This window comes from Pseudorca crassidens, chromosome 12 (genome assembly GCF_039906515.1).
Source record: "Pseudorca crassidens isolate mPseCra1 chromosome 12, mPseCra1.hap1, whole genome shotgun sequence".
NCBI classification, from domain to species: domain Eukaryota; kingdom Metazoa; phylum Chordata; class Mammalia; order Artiodactyla; family Delphinidae; genus Pseudorca; species Pseudorca crassidens.
In genome coordinates this window covers 17,377,332-17,394,267 of record NC_090307.1, presented here as the reverse complement: position 1 = coordinate 17,394,267, position 16,936 = coordinate 17,377,332, and the positions used below count along the sequence as shown (strand labels likewise).

The 16,936-nt window shown below is 41.6% G+C and overlaps 1 protein-coding gene across 2 annotated transcripts in view; it reads left to right on the top strand.

Annotated features, from left to right (window-relative positions):
- Positions 1 to 14,770, top strand: part of ONECUT2 (one cut homeobox 2) — a 51,831-nt gene extending 37,061 nt beyond the window's left edge. Inside the window, exons 2-3 of one of the 2 annotated variants that reach the window (XR_010933009.1) lie at positions 2,386 to 4,845; positions 7,803 to 14,770. Coding sequence is in view for 1 of the 2 variants with exons in the window: in XM_067698970.1 (XP_067555071.1) it covers positions 2,386 to 2,672 (287 nt within the window). In the remaining variant the exon portion in view is untranslated. Of the gene's footprint in view, positions 1 to 2,385 lie in introns of both variants that reach the window. The other variant, XM_067698970.1, reaches the window with a different exon arrangement.
- The last annotated feature ends 2,166 nt before the right edge of the window (positions 14,771 to 16,936 follow it).

Sequence of the window (16,936 nt, the reverse complement as noted above, 5' to 3'; positions counted from 1 at the left end):
AATAGGTAAATGCTCGCTAGTCAAACCGAGGCATAGGGGCTAGCCGCAGCAGCATGACCTGGGAGCTCGTTAGAAATGCAGGTTCTCAGGCCCCGCCTGGGTTGACTGCCTCAGAATCTGCATTTGAGCACGCTTCCCAATGATCCCTGTGCACCTTGAACTTTAGAAGCACTGTTGTAGAGGATTGCACTAGAGAGAGGAAGTCTACAGATGAGGTTATGGTAACTATCCAAACATCCAACAGAAGTGTAAGATCCTCCCAGGGATAATCAAAGAAGAAATCATTACCGGGAGTTTCCTGTGGGAGAAGGGTGACTGTAAGCCGTTTCAGCCCTTTCTCTCTGAGTTCCCATTTCGGGGGAAATGCCCCTTATCTGAAAACGTCCAAACCTCCCAAGAGAATGGGGTTTGGGATGGAAACATACTGTTTTTATAGGTGTGTATGTGTGTGTTGTGTTTAATTTACAAAGGTAATATGTTTACTTTTAGAAACGAGAGAAGGAAAAGTCAGGAAGAGAGGGTTCCGCAAAGCTGACGTAGCCCAGCAGTGTTCCTTTTTGAGGGTTCTCCTGTTCCTGCCCTTTTTATCATGGCTCTTCACTTACTTCAGGAGTGATCCTTCATGGCGGATAGCATCCACCAGGGAGGATGGCCAGTTGGGTAGGGGGAAGTTCAGCTTCCAGAATATCTTTGCTATGAGTGTTGGTCCTTAGGTTAAATCCGAAGACCCATCCGTTTGAAGGATGTTCCCCTGATACTCAAACTGCAGCCAGCGGCCCCACTATACCAAATGCTCCCAGCAGAATGCAAAGAGTAGAAAATGGCCTGACCCAAAGCTCAGAAGCGAAACTCACAAATCAGGGCTTTGAGAAGTATGAAAAGGCTTCCAGACCGCACTCCAGACGACTGCTAGCCTTAGGGGAATGTCAGTTGAGTACAAAGAAATTCTCAACCTGGAGCCAGAATGTCCAGTAGGATTTGATCCAGGGAAGGATGCTCAAAGCCGGCCCTCTGCTCCCTCCTCGCCTTTCCTGGATTAGCTCTGTTGAGGCGGCACAAAACACCTGGATGAGCTGTGGTTTCTGTCCAGTGATTTTAACACATGTTCCCATGTTTAAATTTGTGATTTGTATGCACAATATTATTTAGCCCTTAAAAGTTACTTTTCTGGGCTTCCCTGGTGGCGCAGTGTTTGAGAGTCCGCCTGCCGATGCAAGAGACGTGGGGTCGTTCCCTGGCCCGGGAGGATCCCACATGCCGCAGAGCAGCTGGGCCCGTGAGCCATGGCCGCTGAGCCTGCGCGTCCGGAGCCTGTGCTCCGCAATGGGAGAGGCCACAACAGTGAGAGGCCCGCGTACCGCAAAAAAAAAAAAAAAAAAAAAGTTACTTTTCTGAGACCCAATCTGTCTGTGAAGTGTGCAAATTCCTGAAAGAGTCAAGACACCGCTTGTCATCAGCATCCCAAGCATTCATTTATGTCCGTGGCTCCAGAAAGAGCCAGTCGGAAATATCACACAGACCTGATCCCTGCCTTCTAGAAACTTGTAGGGTGAGGCAGAGGTAGTGACACATAAATTAATGTCCTGGCTGCACGTGGCACCCCAGATGTGGATACCCATCTACTGAATCAGAGACTCTGCATCTACTAATTGACACATCTCGGGCCCTAAAATAATCCACTGTAAATTTGGGTTCTTTTGCCAACCTCAGCCCTGGTCTTCTTGTACTGGCTTTACTTCCAACCAGCCAAATTAAAACTGGTTAAACCAATTTTTTCACAGTCTTTCCCTCCCTGTTTGATTTTATTTTTTTTATTTTTCAAAAGTCTAGAAGAAGGGGATTTGGGGTCGGGATGATACCATCACTCTGTCACTTCTAATTTCATTCTGTTAACAATTCTTTGAGTCACGAGGGTGGAAGCTTTGATTCTGAGAAATTACGCACTTTTAAGTTTTGACTCCGGAAAGTCACTGTGGCTCATCTGTAAACAATTCCAGAGGGTGACCGTGAAAGAGGAACGTAGTAACCAGGCTTCCCCCTGGGGAAGTCACTGATCCCTTCAGAGCACCTGATTGCACAGGTAAAGAGTTTTAAGGGGGTGGCAGTGGTGGGTAGGGAGTGAAAGAGAAAGCATTTGGTTCAAAACCAGACTGTGTAAACAGCCCTGCTCTTTTCTCCTTTCTCCCTTCCCCCACTAACCGATGCTTTCCATCACCCATAGATGAACTGGGAAGGCTGGTTATTGACAGCTGGGCAATTTGCACAATAAAGTTTAACGGTTTACATCCCCTTTGACTTTCCATCCCCATTGACTTTGTCAATGTTCTCAATGGATCACGTTCTCACGCTCGCACTGACTCTCTCCTTCTTCTCTTCCCCTTCAAGCGTGCAAACGCAAAGAGCAAGAACCAAACAAAGACAGGAACAATTCCCAGAAGAAATCCCGCCTGGTGTTCACCGACCTCCAACGCCGAACACTCTTCGCCATCTTCAAGGAGAACAAACGCCCATCCAAGGAGATGCAGATCACCATTTCCCAGCAGCTGGGCCTGGAGCTTACGACCGTCAGCAACTTCTTCATGAATGCCCGGCGCCGCAGCCTGGAGAAGTGGCAGGACGATCTGAGCACAGGGGGCCCCTCGTCCGCCTCCGGCACCTGTACCAAAGCGTGATGGAAGGACTCTCAGTTGGGCACAAGTCACCTCCAAATGAGGACAAAAGATACCAGAAGAAAATGCAAAGGAAAAAGACGCTGGATTCTTAGCTGGGGCCCTTCACTGGTGATTTGAAAGCACAATTCTCTTGAAAAGAAAATTCTATTCTAGCTGTAATCATAGGCCAGGTGTTCTTTTTGTTCGTTGGTTTTTAGTGGCTATGGAGTCCAAGTGCAAGCTGAAAACTAATCTCTTTGAACCGGACATTGTCCTCTGAGCGAGTGTGCTGAGCACCTCAGAAACCCAAATGGGGCCTTTCTGCAGCAAGTCAGTTTCAGTGTGGTGTCAGTCAAGCTCAGGATTGCTTAGAATGTCAACGGTCCCACTCTGAGTCCTGTCAACCTCTTGCAGTCGAAGTTCCCATGAGTAATAGTGGGACTTTGGCCTGTGTAAGGACTCTGAGTTTGGGTTCCCAAGATGCTACAATAAGAGAAGAATCTAGCAACAAGAATGACCTCATTTGCTTTCCAAGTGCTTAGCCTCATCATACCATAGTTCACCAACGTTCACAGCCATAACATAAAAAAAAAATCAGAATGACAATTACTGAGCACAAGTTTTAAATATGGAAGTTAAAAAAAAGAATCCGAGGACCTGTTTTTCCAACTCAGGCATCTTTTTCATTGAATGGTTTAGAAAGCTTTAAGTTGATCCAGTTTACAATTTTCTTTTCCTTACCTCCTGGAAATCTCACGTGGTCTTGGATCCATCAAAAAAAAAACCAGATCAGTTCACTTGAGCTCAAAGTATCAAGCACAATGAAGATAAACAGAGAAGTCAGGAAGGTTCTGGATTCACCGCATCTCGATTTTCAAGACACCAGTTAGGAAGTCATGAGGGAATCATTGGGAATATGGCTTCAAGCACATTTTGCAGTTTGCTACAAATTCTGTTTGTACATAATGCAGACGCACACTCAGGAGGCCAATTTAACTGTTACAGTACACGGAGCAAATGCAGCATTTTAAAAGATCTAGATTTTTTTAGATCATAAATGTATCCTTCTTGGTTATCTGTCACCTGGTTCCTCCTATTGTGCATTATGACCACATGATACATTCTCGCTCCTTCAGATTTGGGTTGTTCCCTTGTCCATCCCATCGGTAGGGACGTTTTCAGTGTTTCATAGCAAGGAAAAAATAAATAATTCAAACCACCGTACATGTTACTCATAACCGTCATCTAGTCCTGAATCTCTTCCATTGTTGAATCATCTAGCAAAACAGCTGAATAAATCTGGAGAAAACACAGCACACCAAAGAAGCAGAATACTGCAAACCAAAGACATTTATTACTTGCCATTTTCTAGCCTGAAAAATACTGTGATTACTTCTTAGAAGTCAGAAAACCTCTGCAACTCCGAATGGCATTCAGCTCTTGCATTTGGTTCATCGTCGGGCTGAGTGGACCGGCTACACCAAGGATGTTAGCCAAGCCACCCAGCGAGTGGCTTTCTGGTTCCTGGCTGTCACCTTCCCACGGCAAATGGAAGAGCGCCCACAGAACCCTGGGAGATTGCAAAGGTCACCATGTGCATATTTACCAGTGAATGGCCCCAGGTGGGCACCACGGGGGGTGTTCAAAGCAAGCCAAACACTGCAATGATTCTTTACAGACACTTGAGACTGACTTTTTTTATGAATTACTTAATCGAAACCAAAGAAACTTTTTCTGCACCTACTTCTGCAACAAACAAAACTGTCCCATTAAAATGAATAAATAAATAAAAACGTAAATCACCGAACATCACCACCAACGAGAAGGAAGCTCGCCAGAAAAGAAAAAAAAAAAACAAAAACCAGAAACAGAAAAACAGCGAGACACACTGTGTTCAAACAGACCTCTTGGGACATTTTTTGGAAGCAGATTTTAAAGAAAGGGTTGAGACAGGAAGAGAAAGAAGGAAAAGCCTCCGTGGCTGCTGCTTCATTTGACAACTCATGCGGTAATCTAAAAGTTGAAGATTGTCTTTAATTTGTGCCTATGCAGTTTTTCAAAAGAACACGGAACAGAGCAACAGAAACCTCAACAGCTACAATACCAAAGATGAGGATTTCTCACACCTTTGTTTCAGTTCATTATCTCCTCTTGCCTGGCTTAAATACTAATAGCGCCATTGATCTGTGTAAAGGTAATCAATTTTGTTTCTGAGCCACGAAAGGAAAGGGTCATTTGTTTGATTTTATTGTTTCCCTATCATTTTGTTTTATGGCTTTTTCTACCCGACATGGAATCTCTCAAAGGGTTCCATGGAGTCCAAGTTTAAGATGTTGGGATACTGAACAGTTCTCCTCTCTGCTCAGCGGAGCGTGGGGAATAATATTGTCACTTGAATGTTACGCTTAATCCTTAGTCTTGGTTCCTTCTATGTTCAGAGTCTCATCATCAGGGGAGGGAAGGGGAGTGAGGGTCAAGGGTAGGGGTCTCGGTGACACATCCTCTCCCAAGCCACAGAACCAAAGAATTTATAGAGGAATTGACAAGCCTCGTCTTCACGTGATTGCTACATCCTAACAGGGCTTCATTGGGGGTGGGGGAAAGTGTGTAAAAATAATTGTCAGTTTCTACTTTTCTATTAGCTTTTTAAAAATCAGCTGTAAAGGTTGCATTTCTAAAGAAAGAGATATATATAATATATGAATACATATATAGATTCAACTTGACACTGGTGATAACCCAAAGTTATTGCTGTTCAAATTCACATCTTGTTTTTGTCAAGTGCTTCATTTCTTAAGTATTCAGTTCAGAACTTTGCTCATTTCTCCTGCCATCCCAGAGTATATTTGCTGCTGTGGATGATTTAGAGTATTCAGATTTCTGTGAAAATTCCTGGGAAAGGTTGAAAGTCAAGTGTAAGCATTTCAACAGTTAACCTGTTGCTAAGTGGATCATGGGACGAATGAGTTTTGTTTGTATTTTTAGTCTTCTCTATTCTATGTCTCAACCATGATCAGGGTGGCGAGTGAGGTCCATCCACCAGTTCTGGGCCGTGGCCAGGGAGTGTTCATCTTCTCTAACTGCTGGGAAAGATCAGTGGTCCATTCCCACCAGTTACAGAGATGAGGCCAGCCCAGAGGTCTGTTCTCCAGGAACTGCCCTGTCCCATCAGGGTGTTCCAGATGCCCCTCAGTAAGTAAATCCACCAGAGGGACTTCTCACAGAGGAAGTCCAACTCCTGCTGCAATGGGTTGATCAGGTTTCCTCAGGGTGGTAATGACCAATTAGTTTAGACAAGCCTGTGTGCAGCCACGGCCGGCACTGGGGTGAGGCAGCGGTGTTGGGGGGTGCGGGTGTCTCAGTCCTAGAGAGAAAACACGAGGCAGGGTTTGGGGAGAACCCCAGAGTCCTGCCCTTGGGAACCCCATTGTCTATTATGCCACCTCCTTCCTCCCACTGTGTGGGTCTCCCTTTGCAGGGGCAGCAGCCATGTAGCCACTAAAGAAGGCGACTTTCCATGGCTTCTGTAATTCATCCTACCTGGGGATGTTCCTTGACTTTGCCCTGTGTCACTTTGTCTCTTGCCCATTCTCCATGTCTCCTTTGTCAAATGACCAAGAAAAGAGCATATTTCAGCAGGGGAACTCTCCTATGGGTGGATCAAAATGAATTTCACCTTGGGTATCTCTAAATGCATCCTTGTGACTCATGGCCAATGGAAATGCTTGTTCTTCTGGAGATTGGACTGAGGAACCGAGCCTGCTTGCTTTGGTTAGTGATCCTTCGGCATGCTCATGTCAGCATTTGGGTCTCTGGCATCCTATGAAGATGTCTAAACTGAAAAAGGCTGCCTTTGTGGCCTGAGATTTCAACCCTGGTCAAACCAGGTGTAGTCACATACACCCTCAGCGCTCCTGGTGACCAGAGGAAGATGTCATAATGTAAAAAAAGGCAAGAACTTCCCGCTAGGGACTTTTGATAAATGTCTCATACCAAATAATGCCATACCAGAGAGAAGTGCTTGCTTCTAAAAAATGATTTACGTACATATATAAATACATGTGTGTATCTATATATCTGTGTATTGAAAAATTAAGCCCTACAGAATTTCAATTTGTTAAAAAGCTGAAAGAAAAAAAAAAAACCCTGCAAACTGGAAGGTAATGGAATTTGACCCAGTAAGTTTCCTCAAACATTTTAAACCTTATTTTAAGTCAATAATTTCAGAAAAAAATAACTCTTTGGACTTCAACGTTTAACCTGTTGGATTGAGGATCCATTTCCTCAATCCAAGAAAAATTCCAGGCATGCCTCAGCCACCAGCAATGAAAGGGGCAGTGTGAAGGGACAGCTCTGAACCAAAATTCACATTCTCGAAGCAACAGAAATCCAAAGGCTATTGAGTGGAAAATTCTTTATTTCTTTAGGGAAATAGGCTTGCTTACTTTTGTTTTCAATGTGATTTTGGTCCTGGGGATACAATTCTTTCATTCCAAGAAATTTTTATTAAAAAAAAGAGCCAATATATTTCTTTTTAAAAAGAAAACAGCAACAACAATAAAAACTCGTCCACAATATTTAAAGGCTTTTCTAAAATGTAAAGTAGTGTGTAGGTTGTACCACTTAACAGTACAGGCGGGAATGAGGCATGAAGGTACCAACGTGACACTTTGAAGAAATCAAGGCATCACCTCTGCAGTGTCTCTTTTCCTGCAGGCTCTTGGCAATTATGGGCTTTGGAAATTCAAGCTAATTTTTATTACTAGCTAAAATTAAATCAAAATTAGGAATAAATCTGATACACATACATACATTTTTGTAAATCAAACAATGTATTTCAAAGCCAAATATAAGTACCTTTTATTTTTTATTTATTTATTTTTTTACATCTTTATTGGAGTATAACTGCTTCACAGTGTTGTCATAAATACCTTTTAGATGATCACCCATTTTACTTTATCTGTGCTGGGTGCCCACCTAGTCATGCCAATAAATTAAAGTTGAACATATTTTTTTTAAATATCATTACTGGGTGCAGGGGGAACACTTTCCCACTTCTAAAAATGCTGGTAGAATTATAGAAGCGTCTTTTTGATTACCGTTACCGAAATGTCATGACAGTATACCTTTGTGGTGAACTCTGTTTTTCAGGAAGTTGTATAGTAGGAATTTTTAAACATAGAAGAAGAACAGGCTGGGTTCCAGTGTTGTTGAAGAATAATGGAGTATATGAAAAGTAGAGAAAAAGAGGTGATACGTGTGGTCAAGGTTGACCCCAAAGCCCAGACACAGGTACTGTGATGATAACCGTCCCGAATCCTAACAGATCAGAGCTGATTTTTTGTTGCTGTTGCTGCTGATGCCTTGTGATTCAGACTTGTTAGCCTAACCAGGAAGAAGAGTGAAAGACGGTAGACAGAAAAGGGATAGAGCTGTTATGTCTGTAACGTTCGGATGTTTACCTGTAAGACTGGAGAACTTAATACTTTTGTACGTTTAGTTAAGACCAAGTCACCTCTAAAACAACAGGAGATTCTAGTTTTCAGATAAGGCCACAAAATCCTTGCTAAAGGCAGAAGGTGCACCCGAGTTTGCTGTATAAATCTCCTAAGTTAATGACATTGGCTTTAAATATGGATGTCCCAGTGCCTATTTTCTACCTTTGATTTGTTTCTTTCCAAGGGTAGGGGGAAGGGAGGGTTTGTTTGTTTTAGAAAGTCTCAGAATGGGTTATAAAATTATATATATATGTGTGTGTGTGTGTGTGTGTGTGTGTATACATATACATATATATATTAAAATAACATAGGGCTTCACATAGGTAGACACAGAACTTACAGTTGAAGCTGATGGGGTATTCCATGAATCCCATGGGGACCGGAAGTATTCATTGTTCTCAGATACCAAAAGGGTTCTGACAGTCTGAGGCAAGTTGAAGCTTGAGCCTAAGCTTTCCTTACCAGTTTTGAGTTTGGTTGCCTGGGATTAACCAGCTAATTCCCTTTTAGTGGAGAAAATGTGTATAGGAAAAAAAAAAGACACATTGCTACAGGTCTGTTCATTCCATGGAAGTCTCCCACTCTCTTCCGTCTTTAGCAGAGGCATTTCTCACAGCGTAGACCTTGGTAGATAAGTTTGCCTAAACCTTACACAGTCGGTCAGCTTGGGTGTATACAGATTTAGATGCACGTGTTCTCATAGACATCCTCACAGCGACACTCATTGCCTCTGAGTGTTCAGACTGCACAGACACGTGTGCACAGACACCTTCATATGTACATAGTCATCTGTTACAATAAATACATTTTAAATGATCATTTGACATGTATGTGGTACTTCTACAATGTACATTGTTTTTTATTATTTATTGTAACATTGAAAACTAAAGTGCAGGAAAAAAAAAAAAGTATCCCAGCATCTTCATTCTGTACACTTGGAATTACCTTCATTTGGGCACGTCCAAGATAAACTCAACTTTCAAGAAAACTTGGATATTATTTAATCATCTGTGTAAGAATGACACATGTGCTTGATAACTTTGGTTGAATAGCTTTATTCTGGATCTCTCATAACTAAAGCTAAATCCAAAGACCTGAAAAAGGACACACACCAAAAAAAAAGAGAAAAAAAAAAAGAAAAAGAAGGAAAAAATAGCAAAGTAAAGCATGAACTAATAAGGAGAAAGTGAGTTCTGGTTTCCAGGGTGGAGAAAATGGTGACATGGTCTTGGGGGTGCTGCACTAGCTAGAGCAGGGAACGTGGTGATTTTTTTTTTCATGCTTGTCACACTTAAATGGTCTTTTTGAAAGTGAGAAAGTGTAGACGTTAGAATTTCCTGCTTTATTTTCATTTAGACTATGGAAAGAAGCTATACATTTTGTCCATCGAAAAATGAAGACAGTCCAAAGAAACCTTTTTTTTTTTCCCTTCATCTCTTTGGGTTATGACCAACCAGCTAAGTACCATTAATGTAATTAATTTATTTAAATTAGTTTTTAGCACACAAGTGTATAGGATTTTCGTAATTATTTAATCATCTTTCTTTACTTTGGTTTTACTCTTTGTGCTTATTTATGAAAACCTAGACCAATTGTGCGTCAGAGATGCACAATCCCTTTTAGAATTCCCTTGAAGTTTTGCTTTATAAAGCAGAGAAGTTCTGTTACAGACAGGGAAGAAATACAGGTTACAAAAAAAATATCGAGGTATTTTTCCTTCTTGAATTAACTTTGAAAATAGTTTAAGTAACAGTGATTAAATTATTTAATTTAAGTTCACAGCCCCACCTGGTACCAGGCGAACTTCACCTTTTAATTATTGGGGCCCTCAGAGCCTTCATATTGTAACTTATTTATTTAACTTATTCAGCATCTGCAAAAGGTGCACGATATAGTTTATATTTTTTATTTAAAACAATAGAGAGCACTGCAGTTTGTTTGCTGTCAGAACAACAGAGCAAAGTTTGTGGACAAGCAATGACGATTCAACCCGAACCTGTGCATTCAGAAAACGTAAGCTGAGACCCTGCTTCACCAGCCTGGATTTTGGGGCTTCTGTACAGAAACTGGAAAAAATAAATTAAAAAAAAAATCAGAACAGCAAAAAGAGGGAAACCCTTAAACTAGCTGCTTCCAAGAATGAACTCTGTGTGCGTGTAAAACAACAAAACAAAAAAGGAAAAAAAAAAAAAAGCAGAAAAAAGAAAAAAAAAAAAAGGAAAAACTTTCTATTTCTAGTGAGAACCAAAGAAGGCTACCTCACTGACTTTTTCCATTTGTAATTTTAATCGTGTTGATGACACCAAAGATACCAAAGATTTCTTTCTCTGTGCGGTCTGCATTTTGCTTGTGCTCTTTTATAATTTTAACTATTCTCTCTGACATATGGTATGTACAGCCACAGCTCAGATACCCCAAAGAAATAGTTATGTATGCGACAGTGGCTGCTAATTTGGAAAGGGATATTTTCTGTGTTTCTCTCATTTGTTCGCTGTCCCCTCCACATGTTCAGGATGCAAGTTCAGATGCTGCTGTAATTGTATTCCTGAAATTCAAACTCCAAATTGGTGAAGAAGACTGGTTGGAAGTGGCCTTCAGTCCCAGCTCTGTTCCCTGCTTTGGAGCTATCGCAGTTGAGATTTCCAATGATTGGACCATAGAAATTCTAATCACTGAATAGTAGAGCTGGAAGGGACCTTAGGAATCTTTCAGTCCAGCCCCTGGAGGCCCGGGGGAGTGAAATAGTTATCCAACACAAGTATCTATCTAGAGGCAAAGACCAGACAAGCCTCCCGCCTTCTCCTCCAGTCTGTGCCCATTGCTCAGTGCTGCCTCTGCCTGAGATGGGCCACACGTTGGCAAAGAGGAAGGGGGCCTGGGGCTTGTCACTGAACATTTTTACTCTGTAAAACTAGTCACAGGCATTTCAGTATCTGTCTAGTTAGAATCTCAACGTAAAGTCACATATGATCAATTGCTTGTAAAGATGGCCAGCCTTAATTTATTAGAGCTCATAGAGGGGTTTACAGCCTGGAAGGACACACTGATCCAGTGAGATCACTAAAACCTCCCCATTCCAGAGTGTTGTATATATAAACTTCTAATTAAGGGATAAGAGAAAGTGCATTCTTGGTCTGTTGAGTTGAATTATTACGCATATTTTTAGGTCAGTATTTATCAGAGAAAGGGAATTTGATCACTGTTTGCACACGTGACATTTAAGCTGTTCAGCTTTTTTTCCCTTTCCCCTTGACTTGATACATCATTTCTAGGGCAACTTTTTGTATTTGTGAGAGAACTTCTTTAAGCCTTATCTCATTGGATGCTGAAAAATTACTCATTGGAAACAAAAGATGACCTCAAAATTTCAGAGAAATCAATATGCCAGTTTAAGACATGATTACTTAAAATTGATTCTCTTTTCCCTTCTTACTCATGAAATGAATTGGTCTTGTTTAAGTTTCTTCCAATTAAATGATTAAGTTACTACTAAGATTCAGTCATCACTGTGATTTGTATGTTAGCCAATGAATCATTCTCAGCTTTTGACCAAATGGGTTTCAGACATGTGCAAAGACCAGTCTCTAGCCTGTATGGTTCCTTATTGAGTACTAGTATTTTGCATTTCACCTAACGTAGTTCTCTTTTAGCTTTTTAAGAGACAATTTAGACAAAGAAGCTAAGAAGGGAAAAGACCAGTCAACTCATCCGATCCCTGCATCCAGAGTGCAGCCCGTGGAAGAAATCAGAGGTTAGGTTGACAGATGTTAAGAAACCCTCACTTACCCGCTTCCTGTAGTTTGCAAGCACCGTACTGACACATGTGAGAGTTCTCTCCTGTCCAAACAGGCTCAAAGCTCCATCTCCCCTCCACACCAGGTAGAGATGTAAGGCCTGCCTTCCAAACAGCAAATTGCTTTGGTTTTCTTCCCAAATTCCTATTGGAAGTAGAATTCTCCAAATACCTGGGAGACACAACAAAGATCTTTTCATTGAGCAGCGAAGTGCTCCTCTATAAGCCAACACCGCCCTCCCCAGCCTTCCGACCACCGAGCCCCTAGAAGAGGGAACCTAGGCAGACCGGTGGCAGCCTGAACACAGAAAACATCCCCGATTGGCAGACCTCTCCTCAGCAATCCCCCCTCAGCCTCATGCTTCACTTGCAAAGTGTGACGTAACCACGGGACGAGTGCCTTGCTTGAACCAAAGCAACGATTTAGCCAGTCTGGACTTCTCTGTGCTTTTTTTAATCCTTCCTGTGAATACCTCAGCTTCCACTGGGCCTCCATACAGTACATTGGTGGGCTTATTGTACTGTGGTGCTTTGCAATGCAACCCTGCAAAGAACGAGATTTGTACTAATACCAAAGGTTTTTTCTCTATCTCTCCTCCTCTGCCTTCCCTGTCCTTCTCCCTTTTCTAGTTCTTCACGGTTCCAAAGCTTTAATATGAACCTGGGCATGTTGGCAATGCAGACCGCGCAATTCCTTACCGAATTTTCTCAGATATACCTCATAGATAATAGTGTTTAGAGTAATGTTATTATAGCGTATGTAATAAATTATTCACTGTTTCTTTTCGTAACTGTGATTTAAAAAAAAAACAGAAAAAAGCTTTATACGTTTTAGGTTGTGCTTTTGTAATAGACGAAAAGGTGCGCTTAAAAAAAAATGTATGTTCTTTTTTTTCCCCTTTGGATTTTATTTATTCTGGATTGGGGAAAGTTGCAGAATGAGCCCAAAGTTTACAGTTTCATATTTTGCTGAAGAAACAATCTGTGTTCATTTGCTCTGTTGAAAAAGAAAATTATTATTTTCTACATTTGTGCCACTTGGTCTGAACAATTAATTGTCCTGTGTTAACAGTGTAGTATTATAATTAGCAACTGCCAATCAGTGCTATAATTTTATGCATGAGGCTAAAAATTTAGCAGTGTGATGCATTGTGGTCTTAATAGCAACATTTTTCATTTTGAACTAGATCTTCCCCTTTGGTTCAATGGACTTTATTTATGCATGGGCGCCAGTTGTTCGTTAGCGGTTGTGGAACAGTTGTGTATACATTAAACTGTGAAAATGTACACAGTTCAGCCTCAGACAGTGGTAATATTGGTTTTATTGGGAGATGTCTCACCTCGAAAATACCTTGACCTCTGTTGGGATTTCAAAATGAGTCAGATTAAATCGAGTTCAAACGTTATAAGAAGGGTCATTCCAAGTTTGAGTTCGCCGACTCACATTCTGTGGTTAGATCCTCAGAACCCAGCTGTCTCACTTCCATGCGAGAGGGGTTTGGAAACAAGCATTGAAAAACAACTCTGCATCTTAAGTTTCCGTGAAAAGGAGTCATTTTGGCTTTATGTTCATGACCTCAGACGTAACTGGCCACGTGTATGGAGATGCGAATTCATCCAGCTCTAGCCTCTCCTGGATCTTTGTGCTTGGTTTCTTGGAAGAATACTAGAGTATTTTGCTGTCAGGTCAATTCAAATGGCATCAATATCAATAATTATTCTCTGGCTTTTTGTCCATTCTCCTGGACAGCTCCACGAGCTGTTTCAGTCTTTGGGGCAAAGATAGATGGCCATTCCCCAAAACATAACCTGTGCAGCCGTATCATGATATTTCCTCCCTAGAGTGAGAGATGATTCTAATTTACTCTTTTCTGCCCAACAATGTTACATCTGTCCTAAAGGGGGTATAAGAAGGTTTGAAATCTCGTTTAGGAAAACCGTCTTTGTTAAAACTCCCTAATTATCTGACCCCCCTATATCTCAAAAAGTATCTTTCATTTGCAGTGGATTGGGCAGACTCATTCTTTCTTATATTTGGGTTCTGAGACCCATTCTTAAGTTTCATACCTATTCCCCAAATCAGTATGCTTGACGTAAAGCCAAATCAATTGCCAAGCACACTTTATTTTCCATAGAAGTGCAGCTTAGGAAAGTGGTGGGAAAGCAGCAGCCTGCTCTGCAAAATATTGGAAATCGTCAACGGTAGAGCGTTCACACGACCTGTCAATGGGAATATATTGAGAATGCGCTTCCTTTAATAATACAAAGAAACGTATTTTATTTGGCCTTATAAAGTAGATTGTGATAATGAAAGCTTTGTAAGATACAGTCTTTTTTATTTCTCCCCTTATTAATCTGCCAAAGATGGGAATGGATACAAGAATTTTAAGTTGGCTTTTGTAAGACAGTTAATGATTGTAGTAGTGCTTAATCTTCCGGAAAGCTTTACGTGTTCTTCTGCAATAAACCAAATCGATGTTCGTTTCAGTCAAGTTCTGTTCACACTCACAAACCTACACACGATGCAGATGTTGTAGAATCTATGAAGTTCAATTGTATTTTCGATCCAAAGTAGACAGAGGAGTGTCTGAGACGTGAGTGTGCCCAACAATTTTTATTACGAGAGATGCATGGGTCTGGCTCACTAGGTTTGCCAAGAAGACTTGTCTTATGAAACTCGAGGTATATTTTGTTATGCCATTTTATGTCCTTTTTTTTTCACACTTTGTGGAAAGTGATATGTTGAATCAAGTGTAAGCTGAGTTTTCCAGACAACTGAAGTAGCTACGTCGTGAATGTTATTTTGTTATTAAAGGGTTTTTACTCAATGCTTTGTGCCGGTGGATGTCCTTTTCCTTGGAGACACAGAACTATGGAATTACCTCAGCTTGGCCTGGATTTCACTCCTGCTCTCATGGGGACACATGGGCCTGGCCTGGGAAATGAAAGGTCATGGGCTAGAAGGTAGAGTCTGGCTCTAGGAAGAGATCTCCGTAACTATCAGCTTTGAAGAGAGCTGGGTCCAAACTTTCTAACCTCACTTTCTTGACCCCAGCACTTCTCTGAGATACCTTGGCCTTAAGCACATGCCAGCATGAAGGCAGACCCCGATTCCTACAGGAAAGACAAGGAAGAGAACATAGCCATCCTGAATCTTCTGTCGCCCACCAGGCACTCACCTATCCTCAAGCTGGGCTCCACCAGTCAAAGTTGTGGGCGGTCCATCTGGTTGGCTTGACCTGCGCCATCACTTTACTGCAAAGGCTCCAGGTGCCCACAATGCAGTGGGGCTCTTCTAAGTCAGAATCTCCCTCATCACTCTTCCTCTGCATCCTGGTTTAGTGAGTCCATCTATAGCTTTGGCAAATAAGTATTTGGAAAACCAAGAAAGGTGTGAATGGGTTTTTCTGTCATTTTTTTTCTAGTTTATATTTTGGCTCTTCCTAGTTCTTTGATCTGGAAAATAGACAAGAGAAAAGGAGACCCCAGTGCCTCTCTGTGCCTGGCTCCTCTCTCAGGGGGCCGTGCACACTGCCCACGTTACTGGTCTTTCTTAGAGGACAGGCTGAACCATAGCTATTGAGCCAATCAAGAACATGGCCCACCAATGCCTCCTTTATCTCTGCTTGAAAAGCCTAGTCTAAAAGCTATACAGCTTGGGGGTTTCCCGTCTCCCTTACTTTGACCCAATTTGGCATTTAGCTTCAGAGTCTGGTTACTGTCTAGGAAAGTTATTTTCAAATTATGACAGGAAACCTGCTACCTGGGAAGCAGGGTTAACTCTTCAATGACTACCTAGTCATACCATTAACAGATACTTCCTTGAAGCTAGAATATTACTTCCTTTCTTTACTATGTCGTTTTGTGTTACACAAGTCTAAACGGGGCCAGCAAACTTCTTACCATGAAAGGTTATAAGACACCTGGCAAGTTGGAATTCCGGAAGCAAGAAGACGACCTTCACGCTGACAAAATGATAAAGAACGTCTGAGTTTGGCAGGCAAGGGCTGAGGTGATACGGACATAATCTTGGTGCTGGTGTCTCTTTTAATCCATATTTCCAATCACCAACTCTTATTTTTTCCCCCTCAATCCTAGAACCATTCAGTCTCTCCTCTCCTGGTCTCAGATGCCAAAGAATTTTATGGGCAAAGATGATTCGGGATTGACCAGCATTCCCATTAGTTCTCTTCTTCATCCTTTGCTTTTCTCCGAGAAGGTGTTTTCCTGGACTGCAGGGAAAGAGCCTGGCCAATTTTTGCATCCTTCCTATTCTAATACTTCTACCCAAATTAATATTTTATTGATACAGGTGCTGTAGATTCTCTCTTGGTCAATGAATTCTTACTAGAGAAACTATCTTCCCACCAAAAGTGAGTGAGAACAAGTTCCAATATCTTTTCTTTCATTGGTTTTTGTTCTCAGGATTGAGTCAGTTTGGGCTATTTTCTCACTTTAGACCCTGATGACCTCAGATGTATTAATTTGGGGTATTAAAAACACCTTTTAATTTCACATGCTGGCCTATGGGGCTTGAATCCTTTCCAACCTGTTGGTTGCTTTATGGTTTTGAAAGTGACTAAAATGAGGGAAGGAAGATGGAAAGTGAGAAGAATTTGCCCCAGCTCTATTTAAAGTTTTAAAAGGGAAAGAAAAGACTCAATAAGCCATGGGAAAATGGCTATACCATGGTTAACCATCCCTGTCGGAGCCCGTGCTCAACCATGGGGCTTCTCAGTAAGCTTTTCCAGAAACCCAGCCCTTTAGTAGAAGTCCAGGCACCTTTCATAGGTCTCTATCCAGATTCCAAGATAAGAGACCAAAGAGTCACATGCATACCTCTTGTTCTATTTCCTTGCTTTTGCAGATATTATCTCCAAGAAAATCATAGGGGAAAACTTCAAACTTTTATTTTTAGTCAATTCCTTTGACATCACCTCTCCTACTTAAAATCAGGAAAACACACCCCTAAAATTTGTACTCCCGTCTGTTTT